At 41.4% G+C, this 19,648-nt stretch overlaps 1 protein-coding gene across 4 annotated transcripts in view; it reads right to left on the reverse strand.

Annotated features, from left to right (window-relative positions):
• The window catches only part of rbm46 (RNA binding motif protein 46), a 35,880-nt gene that overhangs the window by 8,464 nt on the left and 7,768 nt on the right, over positions 1-19,648 (reverse strand). For 3 of the 4 annotated variants that reach the window (XM_040031417.1, XM_040031418.1, XM_040031421.1), the window contains exons 7-9: positions 17,204-17,597; positions 5,501-5,700; positions 3,538-3,640 (exon numbers count right to left, since the gene is read on the reverse strand). In XM_040031417.1, the coding sequence (XP_039887351.1) occupies positions 3,538-3,640; positions 5,501-5,700; positions 17,204-17,597 (697 nt within the window). Of the gene's footprint in view, positions 1-941; positions 1,715-3,537; positions 3,641-5,500; positions 5,701-17,203; positions 17,598-19,648 lie in introns of those variants that run through there. The other variant, XM_040031419.1, reaches the window with a different exon arrangement.

Genomic DNA, 19,648 nt, shown 5'->3' on the forward strand with positions numbered 1-19,648 from the left:
TTAAGAACGCATCAGGTTCCCAAGTCAGTTGCTGAGGAAAAGGTAGCTAGTGAGAGAGAGGTCTGGGTTTAACTTGCTTAGACCACTGCTTCTGTTATCCAGCTAATCACCAAGGATGGATGGGTGCCTCTGGCTGAATAAAATACAGAGGGGTGATGTCCCCCTAACAGGTTTCCAGGTTTAATGTCAACCAAGGTGGCATAAAAGTGAGAAGAGGCCCAGTATTACACAAAGAAGGCGTATTTTGAACTGAAAATCATGCAAAGCTACAAACTGTTTTCACAGACCCTTCAAGTTTCGCCATTCACATGATTTTTCTTCACTTGTGTTCAAATATATCTATAAAATACTTGTAGACTTGTTTTTTTAGCTGTTAAAAACACCTAGAAAAAGTTCTTCACTAACAGAGCTGATAAGTTTTATTCCCCGCAGCCTGCAGGTGGTGTTGATTTGAAATATCTCACTTTGAACAGATCCTCTCAAAGCTGCAGTGTTCAGGGTTCAGGAGACGCTGGCTCAGACAGGCAGTGCTGCGATTGGCTCCCAGGGAGATGCAGGTGGAGAGAGTTCAGCCTCCGACAGCTGCAGCGACACAGCACGACTGCCAAGCAGCTTTTTCCTCTCAGGGGAAACAACCACGTTTCTTCTTGCCTTCCTTCAGCTTTTAGGTGACCCAAAATCACTGCCCGCCAGAGTGGCCCCTGCAGGGTCCTGAACCGTGAGCCAATCAGTGGCTACGCTCAAAATGCTTGTTTCACTGTAGGTACATTAGTACTAACAGTTTAAATACTCTGGATATAAACACAACTGAAAAAACACCAATTAAATAACAACATGACTCATTTCACTGACATTACAATCAAGTAAGTTTCATCAAATTATATTCTATTTCATTTAAAGTTATTTCTTTAAAAAACTGCTATTACTTCATTTTAAAAGCTGAATTTGGTGGTTTTTGTTTTGTCTTTGTTATTTAGGCCCATGTCCGTTTTTCATTTTTAATGTTTTAATGGTGCGATTTGTTAGCTTCCACTTTGATAAAGACAATGAAATCTTTAAGGACTTGTTTTTAATAAGCATAATTACAGAACATACGCAGTGAAATATGGATCGAGATGCTAGAATGCATTTTGGGGTTTTCTTTTTTATTTAACATGTTAGAAAAGCCTTAAAGTGACTGAGAGTTGTTTAAACAGTGCAGGAACAATGGTGGAATTTCTCATCAATTTAATATTTATTTATCAATAAAGACTACATCCATTATTGTTGTAAGCTAAAAAGGTTGGAGCACACTTGACTTTCTCTTTTTGCTCAGTGTGAGTGTTACACCCCCTGCTGTGCTGATCCACATTACTACACCCTAAAATGAAGGGTGCAGGATGAAAAAGGCGACAACAATGAAGCATCTTTTTTTATTTTTAAACACTCCATCTTCAAATGCGTTTTCCTAAAGCACATTTACAGGAAATGTGTTTTCCTTTATTTTAATGTCAGACTTTAATTCCCTGCAGGAACCCTGGACAACAACATGAATGGAAACAAATGAGAGACTGCAAAAAGCAGACTGCTGCTGAAAGGAGTCCTGCTGTATGAATACTGATGATGGAGAGTACTCTTATTATTATAACCTCATTAAAACAGCCATGAAAGTGAGAGAGCCTCCTTTTGAGATCCTTTACATCAGTGTGACTCATGAATCCTCCCGTCTGAGATGCTGTTGGAAGACACACAATCTGCCTTTAATTTGATAGTTGGTGACTTGTCTGCTCGAGCGAAGACTTTGTTTTCTTTTTAAAGACAGAAGTGCAAATCTGAAACTGTTGCTCTTTTTTTAAACTACACATGTTTTGACTTTACAGCAGCCTGTCCACTGACCCAGGCTAAGTATTTTAGACCTTTCCTGTCTTTACTTTTCTTATTTTCTAAAGAGGTTAGAGGAAGTTGGCAGGGGGGTGGCTGAAGTCTATCCCAGCTACCACTTAAGTTGATCACAAGTTAACTTAACCCCACTAACTACATGTCTCCGGTGGAAGCCATGTGGGAGGAAGCCAAAGTACCTGGACAAAACCCACACAGATCCAAACTCATCACAGAAAGGCGTGACGGTGTCCTCCTGTGTGTGGACCTTGGAAAGTTTTACCGGAAACCTCAACTTTCTTTCCTTATTTTCTGTCATTTACACGCCGCGCCAATGCTGGAGGTCGTTGAAGACCAAGAGGAGATGTAACCCCGATAAAACCAAAGCAGAGTGTCTGCTTGTTTGGCTGCACCTAGAAAATCTCTACATTAGGGCTGTGTTATATCGTCTGCTATGCAGTTACATTCTAAACGAGATAATATCGAGATGATATCATGTCAGAGATCTGCAAGCGATGCACGTCAGCTGATGTCGATTTTGTAGCTAAAAGGCGAGTTACTTCCAACAAAGAACAGTTTCCAAATTATGCAAGAAAACAAGCAGTTTCACTGTTGAGTACATCCAGGCTACGAAGGAGAAGATGCTAGCAGCTGGTCATGTGCGACCTAAATGTAAACAAACGACTGGCTAACTGCGCTCCACATAATAAGAAGAGTAGGGACGGAAACCACTGATGTTGTTACATGGTGGGACTTTCAGCAGCTGGTTAAAAAGATTGACCTAACTTCATCCTAGCTAACAGGTTTTTTTACACTTTTATTTAGTTTCCAGAGAAAACACTACCTACGATACTTCTTAACTTCTATTTGCTGCCTGCCAAGCTGCAAGCATCGATTAAAACACCGTTCAGTACTTTTATCTATATCATCAGAAACATCGTTATTAACAATTTCTTTGAAATATTCTCCTACAACTTGTTACTGTCCAATTAAAGTTGTGAACTGTTACCAAAGACGAACCCTGGTGACGTCCACCGCACTCTCCAAATGAGTCTGACTTACTGGAAGAAATGCAAACCAAGAGTGGGGCTGAAGAGCCTCGCTTGCAGATCTCAACGGGGCGACCGTGGCTCAGGGGTTTGGGAATCGCATCTGTAACCGGAAGGTCGCCGGTTCGATCCCTGGGCTCTCTGTCCTGGTCGTTGTGTCCCTGGGCAAGACACTTTACCCTACTTGCCTACTGGTGTTGCCCAGAGGGGCCGATGGCGCGATATGGCAGCCTCGCTTCTGTCAGTCTGCCCCGGGGAAGCTGTGGCTACAACTGTAGCTTGCCTCCACCAGTGTATGAATGTGAGAGTGAATGAATAGTGGTATTGTAAAGCGCTTTGGGTGCCTTGAAAAGCGCTATATAAATCCAATCCATTATTATTATTATTATTATTATTAAATAACAGACCCAATACTCTCAGAACATCCCTCAGGTACGACACGGTCCTAATCCGTGTCCAAGTCCTGGTCTGAGGTTCAACTCAACACACTCTGCTCTCCAGCACCCTGGCATACACCAGGGAGGCTGGGCAGTGTTTGGGTGTGGCACAAGCTACTCATTTATTCACATGAAAACTGTTTACAGAGTGTGTGTGTGTGTGTGTGTGTGTGTGTGTGTGTGCTGAGGAGTACCCAGGTTCCACAGGGTGGTCTGAGCAGCAAGCTCCTTGGCATCATCCAGCAGAGCACACAGCTTGTCAGGGATGTACGTCCTTCGTGTGGATTGTATCACCACCTACATGTACGTACACACACGCACACACGCATAGTGTTTGGTTAATGTAGAAACAAACAATCGTTTCACTGAAATGAAGACACACAAAGACCGGGGAGGTAATTAATGGGGTAAGCCACAGTCAAAACTGCATTGCTGGGAAACAAAAGAAAAACAGGCGAGCTGCTGGCTGGTTTTGTGACTGTTTCTGTAACTTTAACATCTTGTGAAACAGTTTAAATAAAAAAAAATTTAAAAAAAACAGCTTTAAATGGAACTGCTGAATTTTACACACACTACAGAATATAAACGTTATTTTTTTATGTTCATATGCTGATAACACAGGAAGAATCTGGATGTTATAACAGGACAATGTTAGAGATGGTCATGATATGTAAGACTTCACTGAAACAAGAACACATAATAAGCAAAAATTCACTGAATATCAATTTATTTGTACTTTTAAAGTCATGTTTTTAAATGTTTAAACTGAGAAACATAGAAATATTTCTCATCTATGTACATAATTGTGTTGCATTTCAGCTTTGTGACGTACATAATTTACTGCTGTGGACTTTGCAGCCCGCAGCACAACCCTGTCCCACCAGGCTGTAAAATAATCTGTCCTTGTGCCTGCAGCAGAATCATATGCATGGAATATATAGAAGCTATAAATAATTCAGTACGGTCAAGCTGTGTTTATATTTGTGGTTGCGTCATTAATGTTATGCATGGTTACAGACACACACATATTTCTGTATTACACCTTCTCGCAGCTGTTTATGGAGATTTATGGAGTACATGTTTATGCATTAATGCAGTCTGCAGTGCTCTCGTGCACAATCTCCTTTTTATTTTTATTACTGTTGTATATAAAAATTTTGCACTTTAATTTAAAACCCATCTCAGCCTTGCCTCTCTAACTTTGCCTCCAAACCACTCAGCATGAGCTGTTCCTCTGATGTCCTCATTTTGTAATCTTTTCATCGTGTCCTTAGTATCTTCAGCTCGACTTCCTGTCTTTTTGTCCGAGCTGACATCCTCAAACCTTTCCTTTTACTCTTGCTGTTGTCCTTCTGCCACAAATCAACCCTCACACTCATCTCCACCCAATCCACAAGCTTAGCCCCCTAGGTGCTACATGTGGTACAGGTGGCATTTTGTTCATGTTAACAGGTATGTTAACGTTAGCTAATATTAGCCAGAAAAAAATCAGTCACCTATGTAATCAAGCCCATTTGAGCTATGACGGAAAACTAGTGTCAACAACAACAGGAAAACTGATTTATGGAGTGAAACGTTTAGCTTTTAGGGTCAATCCTGAGCTAACCTTAAGCAAGCTAACATTATTCAAAAATCTAGTCTGTGATTTGCCATTTCCTCCAAACTTCCAAGGCTGATCTCGTAATTTAGCTGACCTTTTTCAGATAATGTCACAAATCAGGAGTCACTTGATTCATTGAGCATAGTCAAGTTACAGCTAGGAGTTAGCTTCCTAACCTAGCAAAATGGCATCCAAATGAAAATGCTAGTTGGATAGCATGAGCCACAACAATATTTCATAGATAATAGCAAACAGTATTGATTTTAGCCATAAGTCTATTGTGTAATCGCACAAGTTAAGATGTATGACTAACACTACTTTTTTTAAAGACAGCTACAATTAGCGTGGATAGAGAGCTAGCTAACACTTAGCTACACAGCACATGAAGAGGTGCTAATGATCCAATACACTGTAAAAATGTCAGTGCAGCAACTCTAAATGTCATTAACTGGATCCTGCACATATATAAGGACAATGGATGTGCATAAATTCAGACACCTCTCAGATATGTTTAACTGCATGCATGTTTATGTGTTAACATCTAGTCAGTCTGAAACCTTGTACAGTAACAGAAGCTTTCCATCCTGCCCTGGTGTGGAGTACAGGTAGTATTCTGGGGGCAACCAGCAGTTTTTGCAGCAGTAAAAGTCGAGCAGGCTGACGGCCGAGGTGATCTGACTCTGCTTGAGCGATAGCAGGCTGGTGCCAGTGAGGGGGGTGCCGGGCAGCAGGGGGTACATGCAGCGCTCCAGGTCATCTGACGGTACAAACACATATACAGGGGAGCAGCATTAAGTTAGACGGGTGCTTCCTTCAGCTCAAGGTACATACGACTTCTTTAAGACCTCACAGAGTATAAGAACAACATCACAATGAATAAGAATTTGCAATTCGTCTCTTTAATTTATATACACCAGTAAACCCAGTTGTAACTTAACCTGTGAACCCAAAATACTACATTGACCTTTACATGAAACTTTTTCCTGCCGCTAGTAGTTTTATGTTATACAAACACTCTTGTGGAGCGGACAACACAGCGGAAAAATTGTGCCGTTTATGCTGGACAGCGTAAGTGTTTCACTCACATTTGTGACTTGAAAATCAATTTAACGGAGTATAAACCCATGTAGGAGCATGTGTGAATAAAAGGCCTTAAAAGATTCAGCTTAAATGGATCCTACTTTTCTCAAAAAGCCCACTGAAAACACCACAGCAGAAAAGATGATCCTGCTGATTTCACAGCCTCTCAAAAGCCTCTCAAAGAGGCAGTGAAGTCAGGTGGAGACAAATAAAATGTCTCTGAAGTCTCCACAACGGCAGCCCTGTGTACCCTTTAGTGCTAAAAAGACGAGTGATACCGACATGCAGGGGTGTGTCTAAAGGTGGGCATAGGTGTACTATAGTAATTTCTTTGTGGAATAGTCACGAGGAGAATTTGAAAAGATTTACAAATATATATCAGTTTTAAAAATTAGATTAAAAAACCTTTAGTTTATAAAGCACCACATGAATGAAACGGGGTAATACATCGAGCCGTCTCTTCTCCTCCCCTTATCCACTTCAGGTTCTGATTGTCAAAATTTACTTTAAATATTTAATACCCTGTCTCGTCCATATATCAAAACCATAGGGGATACAATGGTTGTACTGCACATTAAATATGGATAACTCGATATGATGACATTTAAAATACTGGAGGCAGCCCGTGCACTTATGGCATGAATTTGAAAATCCTAGTAGATTTCCAGTCTCAGTGAGCTTGAACTCAAAGTCAAGGTCATTGAGACTTGAACTTGTCTGTGATTTTCAGAATCCTGCGTCACTTATTCTCAAGTTATGGTGTTCACTTCCCCTCCTGGCAGGGGGAGTATTGTTGCAATAGTTTCTGAGTTAATAATTATGGATAATTAATAATTATGGACGTAAACAAAAAGATGTATAGACTAAAATAACAAGGGAATGTGTATAATTATTATTATTTATTTATAGTGTATAACCAAAACAGATATATTTGATGAGTTAAATAGGGGTGGAATAAAAAAAAAACCTTTGCTTCTTCCAACCGGTTTTTGAGCAGGAAATATTTTTGTGAATGTGAATAAGATGAATTTCATAAACTTAATGTTTACTGGTTTGTTTTTCGTGCGTAACATTTGTTACTTCTATATATACACGACAAAGTGTTTGTTATGGGCGGGTCAACTCTGAACCACTGGCAGTGAGGTCAAGCGAGGAAACGTACTTATGGTGAATTTCTTCTTTGTTTAGGATTTACTCACTGGGATATAGAATAGTTGGGAACCCATGGCAACCATCAGAAAAAGCCTATTTTAGGTAGGAGTCACCACTGGAGAGCATTCTTGGTGAATAAAGGGTGGTGTGATGGCGCTGGATGAACATCATTCCTGCCCCCCAGTTCTTCTCGCGGTTCACTGAGTTTAATACTTTTGACTGCAGCACAGTAACAGCCAGGCTCATCTCATCACTAAAGCAGCGATCATAAAGTGTGACTGACTCAGCTCTGATCCATCTTCCCCAACTTTTCACTCAATTACTCCCTCACTGACTCTCAGTTTATCGGGCGACAAATCAAAACCCAGAAATAACTTTAATTGGTTTCTATCAGCAGGTTTTTTTCAATTATGCAACAGTTTGAAACTGGTCTGAGAGGGAAATGTGGCAATAAATGAAAAGAGGTTGCTCAGCAGTCCTTTGGGTTTTCATCTGCACGTCTGTGTCGGTGCACCTCATCTTGCAGCCTCACTTAAAGAGGCTCCAACAAACTGAGCTCATGTACATCGTATTGTTTTGGTTTAATTTATGGAACTAATTATTTTCAAGTTGTTGCGTAATCCCCCTGTTAAGTGCCAAGGCTTTAGTCTTTTTAATGTGCAGCAGCGCTTTGATGAGTCCCCAGAAATCATCTGACCATCCTTCTCGCCCTCTGAAGTTTTTCATTACCTCTGTTTGTGTGCAGCACGTCTTTAAGGTTTTAAAAACACTGAACACAGTTAGCATTTCAGAAAAGAATCACTCTCGGGTCACACTCAGGTTTGAGTGTGAACATTAAACTTCTATCGGGACTTTTCCATAGCGAGTAATCCAAACTACGCAGCTAGGACTGGGCGATATATGGAGTTTTTAAACATATCAATATATTTTTATATAAGATGTGACAATATCGTTTATATCGATATAGCATCTCTCTTTTGTCCACTTTTGACTCTACGCTGCGTTACTCTGCCTCGCCTCGCACCTTCACTGAACAACTCCCCCTCCCCCATCGCTTCACCTGCAGGTAACGAGAAGATGGACATGGAGCTATCAAAGAGGAGCTGAAAACATTTGGAGATGACTATTTTAGTGCTGTCAGCGTTAATCTCGTTAAAATGACGTTAACGCTATAACTGCATTAACGCGGCAAATCTCCGTTAACGAGTTACTGCGCATCACTCCATGCGTGGCGTCAATGCGATAACAAGCTAACCGCGCTAACGCATTGACGCCGCCTAAAGTCCTTTAATTTTCTCAAAAATCGACAGTGCGCCTCATGTATGAATTCTGGTTGTGCTTAATGACGGCGAACCGATTTTATGTGGTATAAAGCAGCAGACTCAGCAGTCTGTCAAAAAATGCTTTAGTACGACTTTGGTAAGCTACGAAGCCGCACTACTTGATGGATTGTGGAAGCATTGCTGCTACCGTAGTCTGGAGCCTCGCGGAGTGATTCGAACTGTGCTTCAACGTAATATTACCGTACTGTGTGTTTAAGGACCACGAATGGCACCTGTTCAGAGGCGTGGTTACAAAGAGGATTTCAAACTCCAGGCTGTCAGTCACACAGTAGGACTTGGGAACACAGCAGCTGTGAAATCTGTTTGTTATTATGCTCAGCGTCTGTTAGTTTACATTTTAACTGCACAATTGTGAGCTTTTTGTTATGCACAAAAACAACATTGTTTTCTTTTATTTATGGAGCATTATTTTAATAAATGCTGATAATTTATTTCTGAGTAATTTTTTCATCTACATCTACGCTGTATGTTAATAAAAGTGCCTGTGTGACATCTGGGACACAGCTTTGACTAAGAACTCTTTTTGTTCTTACCTTATGGCTTTAACAAAAATATCGAGATATATATATCGTATATCGCCATCCAGCTGAAGAATATCGAGATATGAGTTTTGGGTCATATCGCCCAGCAGCAACATATTCATGATCAACCTCGTGTTGTGGACGTTCTCTTGGTTGACTCAATGAGAGTAATGCATTGTGAATACTTTGGATTACTTAATATATTATCATGCTTTTTACAACTACGTGAATGTACTATTGCTGTGTGATTTATTACTATTACTGAAGGTTACTCTCCATACCAATACCAACTAGATTTTTAAATCTTATTATAAATGAGTAACAGTAGGTTGACATTAGGTAAGGCTGCAGTGGTTATTATTATATTTACATGCTTCCAGCTCCCGTTTCTGCTCGGTGACAGCTCGTACTTTTCAACTCTCCTTTTTCTCCCTCCTCGCTCACAGACACATAACGGGTATGGCAGTCCATTCTCCCTGCAGCACGGACTACACTGCCCATGAGGCTACATTCTTTAGGGCGATGTCTGTAACACTCTGCTATTGCCTTCATATTAAATTATTATTTAAATAATCATTTTAAAAAAAATATTACTTCACGTCATTATGCGGGCTGCAAGTAGAGGTGACATTGGCCGCGAGATTGAGACACAGACATTAGAGCCCCTTAATGTGTGTTTTGTTTGCGTTTCCACCAGCGTGGAATTACCAAAAATAGAGAGGGGACAGCCGAACATATAAAACAGGAAAATACCACCGTGTAATCCATTTATTTCAACAAAGTCACTGTATTCTGAGTATCACCCTTTTAAACTGTAACGGAATACAGTTACTCATATTTTGTCTTTTAAATACATAATGCCCGTACATGTATTCTGTTACTCCCCAACATTGACCATAGCTCTGTAGCTAGCCACCTAGTAGCACTTCATTATACTGCATGTTAACTAGCCCAACTGATAAAAGTTGTAGTAGCGCTCTACTGTGTACTTGGCTGTTTTTTAATAGAAATCCTTCAATCATAATATATTATATTATCGTTAGATGGAAACTAACTAGCTGACTTACATTTCATAGATATCTGTTAGTGCCCGTTTCATGGCGCTAACAGAATTTGGATTGTTTTTAACTCTTAGCAGCGCCTCAGCATTTGTTTTAGGCAATTTAAGGGGCATTTAGCCTTGAAATAAAAGATGGCTTAAGTGGATAACACTAAGACATTTCTAAATTTACCAGCTGTCATGAGTCATGGAGTTTTATTCATTCAGATTTATTCAGCACACCTGCTTTATGCAAAAATCACCAGTTTGAAGCCAGACAGAATGGCCTAGCAGAAGCAATCAGATGAGGATCATTGTGCAGCCTCTTAATGAACCATACAATGCCAGGTCTCCATGACACCGGACACTCATACATGTTTACAACTCTCTACTCGACACAACAAACGGCGAGAGTCACTATATTGTGGCACTTTCAGCACTTAATTGTTGCCTTAGAAAGGCTGAGGAGTAACAAGAAAACATAAAATGATAAAATTAAAAACAAGTTAATTAAAAAAAGCAGAAGATAAATGATGCATGAATGATCACAAACAATAATAAAGGCTGAGGACAATAAAAAGGATGCTTAAAAAAAAAAAAAATCACATTGGTGTTTTTATAGTGTTTTTCTATGTGATTTTTTTTTTTTTTTTTTTTTTTTTAGAGGCGATGTGAGGGAATTCTGTGAGACATGTCTCCTCGGGCAAATCAATCCCAGCGATGATGGGGGGGGGTCGTGATGGCAGAAGTTATAGTTACATTTCAGATGTCTCTTTGATGGCTGATGGTGTAAAATTGAGGACGGCTGTACAGAGAGATGGCAGATTTTATTGTGAGCCGGAGGCCGAGTGGAGAAAATGATGGATGGGGGTAAGCGGTGAGACAGATTTAAGAGAAGCTCGTTTGGATCATTATCTGAATGAAACTGAAGCGAGGCGCTGCGATTAATGGAAATTAAACAGCATAGTTTCTGCCACAGCAGACCTCCAGACACCGGTCACTAATGCAGGACACTGTCCGCGGTGATAATGTCTGTATCTGCGGTCGTGTCGCTCTTTTTTACGGTGGCAGCTGTTTTTCTTCTCTGTCAGACCATCGGAATCTGAGGACGGTGATTTCTAAAAAAACTTCCTTTTTTATTTCTTCTTTTCCATCTTAAAGAAGAGGAAAACAAAGAAAAGAAACTGAAGAGGCCAGGCTGACATCTCTGAAGTAGAGAATGGACAATTTATATCTGACACAAAGATGAGTTAAGAGTGTGAGCTTTGTCAGTGCTGAGGTGGTGAACGTAATAGACTTCAGAAATATCAAAAACAGAGTTCTTCAGCTAAATGAAGTGCCCGAACAGTAGACGGTGTTTGTGCCTTCTGGACCACTTTAAAGCAACTATCTGACAAACAATATGATTAGCTGTGAAGTCAATTGCACTAACAGCCCAGTAAGTCAGTGCTTCAGATATCTGTGTGCCAAGTAAGAATCCTGTTCCAAAATGGCCAAAACACTTCAGTTGAGGCCTGGAAACATTAAGAAACCAGTCATGATGGCTACATCTATCCAAATACCTGAATCAAAACCCATGGCTCTAAGCTCTAAGTGACACAAAGTCAAATATGCATAAGGACCCTTTATGGAAAATAAAAAAATGAACAAACCCTAAAGGTTGAAGGCTTTGTTGGAGAGATGAGTTCGGAGGAGTTTCGACTCTTTCCCCAATAAAGAGGACATATGACAACCTCCCCTTTACTTTTACAGAAACATGAAGGTTGCTGTGAGGGACAGCAAGCATACACCCATTCTATATCACTCTGAATCCTTTTCAGCAGCATCTTCCTGCTGGGTTGGACGATGAGTTAACATGATGATGTCATCGAGTCTTCTGAGTCAGCAAAGCGCTGTAGATGTTGTGTTTCTTCTTCTTCTACATCAGACTTAATGCACTCTACAGCTACCATTTTGCCATTTTCCCAATAACAGGATGGAGATTTTTATTTTTGTCTAATCTAGAGCCTTCATCTGATCTGAATCTTCTACAGAAATAAACCAACTTGACGCCTTCCTGAAATGGAGAGAAAAGACTGTGTGTGACTGAATGTGGACAGTGAACAAGATCTGAACCCTCCCCAAATGAAACCTCTCTCTCTCTCGCTCTCAGAACCACTTCATCTCTCCATATCCTCGTCTCTTTCTGACATCTTCCCATCATAAATATTTCACTGCCCATTTATAGCAGAGTTAACTCACAAACTTTTCTCATTTTCAGAAAATCGCCACGAGCATGAGGGAACATCAGCTCGTACTCTGACACCAGATTATTATTGCGGCTTTCTCAATATATGTGAGAGGCTTGATGAATGTGGTTTGTAATGGATGAGACAAAGGCGAAACCTGCTCATATGTACAGGAAGAACAATCTAGGCTTATTTTCCTGGCAGAGTGAAGAAACAGAATGACCCTGTGTTACAAAATAGGGAAAAATAAAAACAAAGTGCAGCTCATTAGAAAGCCGCAAGCGGTCCAGAAGAGTTGATTCTGACAGCAGAAAGCACTTTCTACTCTCCCGGGGAGGGGATATTGATTGTTTGGCACTACACATGATTTCCTGTTAGAAATGGGAATTATTTTAGAAATAAATAGTTAATGCCATATTTTGAGAATTTATCTGCAAGTCAAAACACATGCTGTGTATGAACAAGCAGACCTGGACATCCATCCATTTCCTTCTCCTTATCTGAAGTGAGGTCGCATTGACAAGAGGATAAACTGACCATTTTAGACCCCTTTCCCCACCACCACTCCCAGTTCATCCTGGGAGATCCTGGTCAGGTGAGACACAGAGTTCTGGGTCTAATCCAGGTTTTACTCTCAGTTGTGGTAATACCTCCTGAAGGATTCTGACCAGAGGCCTTCCCCACCTCACCTGGAACTCCAGCTTCTCACCCTGAGGCTGGGACCAGACAGTGTGGAGGATGCTTGTATCTGCGATGTTATTGTTTTGGTCATTACCATGATGATCTCATGTGAACAGGTGGTGGCTGGACAACCCATTAATTAAAGGTTTTGTGGTGTACTACTGAGGTTGGGCCAACTCTGGTGGAGTCAACACTAGGGATGGGTACCGGTATCTGACATAAACGGTAGTAACCAGACCGAAAAGCAGCGCACATTTCGGTGCTTTTTTTCCCTGAGATGTCATACACTTTGAATTCTAGCCAATCACTTTACGTTTCCGAGGATAGTAGGCGGGTCCAGGTACGTACGTTCTTTTAGAGCAGAGCTACAGATTAAAAATGCCCAAGGCGAAGTGGTCAAAAGTCTGGCTGTACTTCACAGCAAAAGATGCAAACTCAGCAGCCTGCAACAAGTGCTTTAAGGTGATACTGTGCAAAGAAGGTAACACCTCAAATCCGATGAAACACCTGGCGACGCATAGCGGGTTTTTTTAAAAGCCGAAAAATGCACCGTATTTGATAGCTTGCTGCGAGACCTCACTCCGTGCACATCTACTGCGGGTGTGGTGCCTGTTATCGGACCCGGAGTTAGCAACATCCCCCAAAAACCCGAAGAGGAGAGTCCTGGCCCCTAGCCCTGCCAGTGTAGCAGAAATGATGACGGATGATGATGCAGCAGCAGCAGCCGTTCTTCTCTGCGTGAGTAGCTTAATGTTGTTCGTGTGTAATTTACGTTGAGTAGGCTAACCACGTTATTACATTAATGCATGTAAGGTGAACTAGCAAACACCGTCGTAGCTACATGCGGCTGTCTTCTTGTTTGATGGCAGATACTCCCTTCACCCTGGCCAAAAAGGCTAAAATGACCAAAGAAAAAGTGGAAAGCAGCTAAACATGAGAGGTTTTTGGACAAAGTTTGTGTTTTTTCCATTGTTTAAGCACTGCTTCCAGCCAAGAGTGATGCCATATATGCCCCATAGCTGTAGAAAAGGCTAACATTGTTATCTTTTTACAAAAAAAAAACAACAACAGCTGAACATGAGAGGTTTTTGGACCAATTTTGTGTTCTCCATTCTTTAAGCACCGGTTCGAGCACCGTTTGAGCACCGGCACCGTTTCAAAAGTACCGGTTTGGCACCGGTATCGGATAAAACCTAAACGATACCCATCCCTAGTCAACACGCAGTGAAAACATGCTCGAGCTTCAGAGTAGGTCCACTCCTCCACTGCCAGCAGAGATTTGATGTTACCCCCTAAATCTGAGGGTAAGACTCACCAATTTCCTGAGGAGGCTCTGTAGTTGGAGCACAAGCTCCTATTTTATAAAACTACTCTACTGCCATCCCCAAACTGGATTCTGTATGTTTGTAGCAAGCAGTGACCCACTAATATAGACACTGGCACCTTAGTTCTGTGGTACTCAAAATCAGAAAATGTGATTTTCTGGACTTTTTTTCCCCTCATTTTGTCTCTCATAGATGAGGTATACCTATGATGAAAATTACAGGCCACTCATCTTTTTAAGTGGGAAAACTTGCAAAGTTGGTGGCTGAATAAATACTTTTTCGCTCCACTGTACTTTGGTTAATTCTCAAGGAAGCAAATGACTACAAGAGAAACATAAAACTATTTAAAACTGGTGACAAACTCAGCCGAACTTTAATCTACAGCTGGATTATTATGAGAGATATTAGATCAGAACTGATGAGAGTTGTGGTTATTATGCAGAAAATGAACAATTTCACAAATAAAACATCAACTACAGATGAGGAGAAGATCTATGCTGCACATCTAAAATTGAACCGAGAATGACAGAAAATTCATCCACGTTGTTCAATGTTTCACAGAAAATGTTTAAAACTGTCTGACAACCAGCTTCACAGTTTTATGCAGCCGGTTAAACTTTGAAAACGGGGAACTGATTTGACTCCTCACAGAGGAAAAAAAAATCCATTATACATTAAACTGATGACTTTATATGTTTTTAGTTTGTGCTCATTAAAAAGTTTTAACAAATATTTTGCTTTTTTCCCCTCCCTACAACTGCTGCAGCTAATGAATGCTTTCGATTAAAGTTGAACTTTCTAGCATGTTTTGGATTCATTATGCAGTTGTGGTCTCCACTCCCACCCCACCTGCAACCTCTCCTTCATCCTCCACTCTGCTGCTCCTATCACAAAGTCTGGCCCAGGTTTATCATCATCAGTCGACAGTATACCAAGTAAAACTAAACTAACAATTACAAGTTGTTGTGATAAAACATTAGAATTCACTTAAATAACAATAAAAACTAAATTTTAGTGAAAACAAAACACTATGTACTCATTGAATTAAAACTAAATAAAAATATAAAGAAAATACTTTTAGGTAAATGTTATTTTGACTTTAGAGAAAACCTACTGGTTTTCCAGTAAAATTAAAATAGTCCAGTTAGTCCTGAAACCAAGTCCAAATACAATATGTGTTTGTTAATGTGAGGGAGAGACACGTAATAGTGAAGCTGCAAGGAGCAGAGAACGTGAAGGTGGACTAGTTTAAATACCCGGAGACAACCATCCAAAGAAGGAGAGGGGAAGACGAGACTGCAGTCAGGGGTGGTTTACAAGATATTAGAGAGAGCTGCTGTGATGTGTGGTTTGCAGAAGGTAGCACTGACAAAAAGACAGTGGATTGTCATAGGGCGTGTCCAACATGGACGAGATAATCAATGAGTACATCAGAGGGACAGGGCAGCAGTTTGAAGAAATTAAAAAGCTAAAAAGGCAAGGCTGAGATGGTTTTGGACACGTGAAGAGGAGACAGTGGAGACAGAGCTGCCAGGCAAGAGGAAAAGAGGAAGGCCACAGAGACAGGGTGAGGTGGAGGTAGACGGTCCGCTGCTGTGACCACTAAAGGCAGCAGTTGAAAGAAAGGAGAAGCAGACTGTGACCTGAATAAAAAGCTGTCATTTTTAGATGTGCCGAATCTTCTCCCTTACATTACTTCATATTTTTTTCAGTGAAATCTGCTATTTTCTGCATAATGCTACAGACTTCTACGGTAAAGTGGCTGTTGAGGTACAGCCGGTCATAGACTAATCCAGCCTGCATGCCAAAGTAACTGAAGCCCGAGTTGCTCTCTGGTGCGTTTATAAGAATGTGAGTGTGTAGGAGGGATGTGGTCTCTGGCCTGCTGCAGTGGAGAGGTGGTGCAGTGAGCTCATGGGGTGGTGCCGGGATGTCAGAGGGGACAGGTGATAATGATGGCACTGATGACTCGCTGCCCTTTTAAAGTGATGAAAGAGGCTGGTGGGAGCGCTGTGTGTAGCGGAGGAAGCCACAGAGAGAGCTGGCTCCGGGCTACAAGACAGTGCCAAACATAAAAAGACGCTTGTGGTCAAAAATAAAGCCGAAACCATGACAACTGTACACTGTGTGGGTCCGGTCATTTCACAGTGCTAGATAGAAAGCTGGTGTGAATGAGGCATGTTGCATAGAGTAAAAAAACACTCTTTAAAAAACAGTCCATTTGCCAAAGTTTACATCTGATTTTGTTTAAAGCAGAGCTTTCTGTCGAGTTTTCACTGTGTTCATTTGGGACTTAAAGTCCTTAAAAAGTTCAAATTTATCACTGACTGGTGAAAAAATTGGAAAGAAGAAATCAGCAGTCACCCTCCATGTTCACTTTAGCTCAGTTAGCCTCTCATGTGTTTGACCTACACACGAGTAATACAAGAGTACATGAGGGGCTCAGCTCCAAATACTGGACGACTCAGTAAAAATAACTGAAGGGAGCCAAAACTTTGACAGCTGCTTCTTCATCTTCCCCGGGCATTTCAAAACTCCTGGCCTCTTGCCTCTGTCTCCTAACCCTTGGACTTCACTTTGAGGGAAAACGTCATTGACACAAGACCCTTTAATAATGCCAATCTGTGGATCTCTGCAGAAGACCGTCTTTTTCACGTCACTACAACATTAAATGCAGGTTATAGAAGCAAAGCCCACCAGTGGCTTCATTAAAAAGGCTGGAAATTGAAAGAAAAGGTAACCTGAGACTAACAAATTAAATATTATTTTCTTATTTTTCCTGCCGGAGACTTTGTGCCTCTGGTTGGAATCATACCAGCGACCTTTCACTTCTACATAAGAGGCAAAAAACCCCAAACATATAAAAGATTTCTATTTTTTCCCCCACTTACCTCGACTCCCACTGTAGAAGGGGTTTGTCAGTGGCAGGGACACCAGTCTCATTGGGTCTCTTCCCATCATCCCTCCATCATTCTTGTGCAGCCCAAATGTCCCGTTTCCTCCGTTCCCTCCTCCTCCTCCCTGACTACCTCTGGTGCCGCACTTCCGGCCAGCTGCACCTCCGTCTTTGACACCCGCTGGTTTGGCCAGCGTCACCTCCACAGCGGCTCCGTCGATCTGGGCTCCGTTCATGAGGCTGAGCGCGGTGAGGGCGTCGCTGCGAGAGCGGTAGTGGACGAAGGCGTAGTCGGTGAGCTTCTTGACTCTCTCCACGCAGCCTGGCTTGAAGCGGGAGAACTCCTGACGAAGAGTTTCCTCCGACGTCTCCAGCATGAGGTTTCGCACCTGAAGTACAAACGAGAGTTAGTTTAAGTGGCTGCTCAGGCTTTGAAAGCAGAGAATGAAATAAAACACACAGCAGACAGACGATACAGATCACTTTTATTCCTGGTAACCATGTCCGAACAGCAGCAGGAACAACCCTCTGGCACCAAAAAAATGTTTGATTTCACATTTTTAGTCAAACCTTTTCAAAAATGATCAAACAAAAGGCGTGTGGCATTACATGTCCTCGTTGATCTCACCACGTTTTGACCCAGAACCATTTTATTTGTGATGAAGTGAAAACAGGCTTCCCCACTCACACCTTACCTCAGGTGACCTCAAAAGGTCACATGACAGTGTGGTCTCAACCCCCGGTGATGATAATGGCTAAAGCCTTTTTTCACACATTGTGGGTCATGTGATCAATAGAGGGTTAACAGCCACCTAAGAGGAGAACCTCAACTACAGTTTAAACTCCATCTTTTGGTTTCAGAACTGAAAGCGCCTCTTGGGTGGGAGTAGAAATGTCTTCACGAACTTAAACAAGTGCAGCTGCCTTCTATTATTTTTTACAAGCTCTTAAGGAGCCAGTGTTGGGCAGTGTTAGGAGAAGCTGGCTGAGATATGCACCTAGTTTTTTCAGGTTTTTCAGGAAAATAACTGTGACCAGACCAAGCTAATTCTGGGCTTAGACCCAGAATTAGCTGGAAAGATTATTTCTCTCGTCTGGCCTGGAAATTCCTCGGAAACTTCCAGGAGGAACTCAACTCTGGATGGAAATGGTGTCAATTAAATCACCAGAATAACAAAATAAATCCAGACAGGCAGAAAGTGCTGGGCGTTTAAGTGAAGAGCCAGACAGGAAGTAGATTTGCTCTGTCACTAACCGTTTATCAATACAGGACACTAGGTTGCCTAGGTAACCCTGTAAAGTATTTATTGCCCTGCCAATCAGCGGTACCCAATTGCTTGCCTCGAAGCTGAGAAATCATTTAATTGATTTCCCATCATCTCTGCTCGCCGCGTTGCTTCTGTTTGCTTCCTTTTGGTCTCGTGTGTTGAGTACAGATGAATTTAAATGTTTTATTTTGTGCATTTTTCTATTCAATTCAAACAAATCACAACCGCAGTCGCCTCAAGGTGCTTTATATTGTACGGTAGGGACCCAACAATATTACAGAGAAAGGCTCCTGTATGTTTAGTGTCAGCAGCTTTTGTGGCTCTGCTATTTTCTAGCAGCTCGATGGTGTTTTAGAGCAGCTGAATTCAGAATAAAGCTGTTCCCTGTTTTTGTTGTCAGACAACTGCACAAGCATGAAACAGGCACGCACACCCTCCCTGTTAAGACCTAAAACAACTTATGGCCATAAACAAAGCCGAGACTGTGAAATGAGGTAAAGGTGCTGGTCTATTACACCCCAAAATACAATTAAAAGCGAGTTCATGGCCTACTAACTAACAATTGTATTTATTTTTCATATTGAGTTTTGTTCATTAGGTTTGTAATTAGTTCCTTTTTGTGATCCCTCTCAGTCTCCGACTATGTGACTTTACTTCTGTTAAGTCAGCCCTCGCCAGTCAGTCGTGTCTCTGTGTCTGTTTCCTTTTTGTCTGTCCCGCGTTTTTATATATTTGTCTCTCTTATGTTTCCTGTCTTGTTTCGATAGTCCCCATCTCAGTTCAGCTTCCCCGTCTCGTCAGTCAGATTTAGCTCACCTGTGTTTCCTGGTCCATCTTCCTGAAGTCTGTCTGTCAGAGTGACTGTTTCAGTTACTTTGCTCTGCTTTTTTATTTTGTTCAATTAGCCTTCTTGCCAGCGATAAACTTGTATATTTAGTTAAGCCCATCTACCAAGTCCTGCCACACAACTTTCCCATGACATGCTCAGCAAACTCAGCCCAGTTTAATGCAGAGATGTGCATTAAAGTTAATGGTAAAATGATCGGGAACGTTTTGGTTGGGATTCCCTAGATGGAAGACCTGAACTGAAAACCAGCTCATTCGTGATGCATGCAGCAAACCAGCAGGATAAGCCTCAACTACCGTGGAGCTGCAGATTTATCCAGGAACAA

This window comes from Simochromis diagramma, unplaced genomic scaffold, assembly GCF_900408965.1.
Source record: "Simochromis diagramma unplaced genomic scaffold, fSimDia1.1 OVJJ01000229.1, whole genome shotgun sequence".
Classification (NCBI taxonomy): domain Eukaryota; kingdom Metazoa; phylum Chordata; class Actinopteri; order Cichliformes; family Cichlidae; genus Simochromis; species Simochromis diagramma.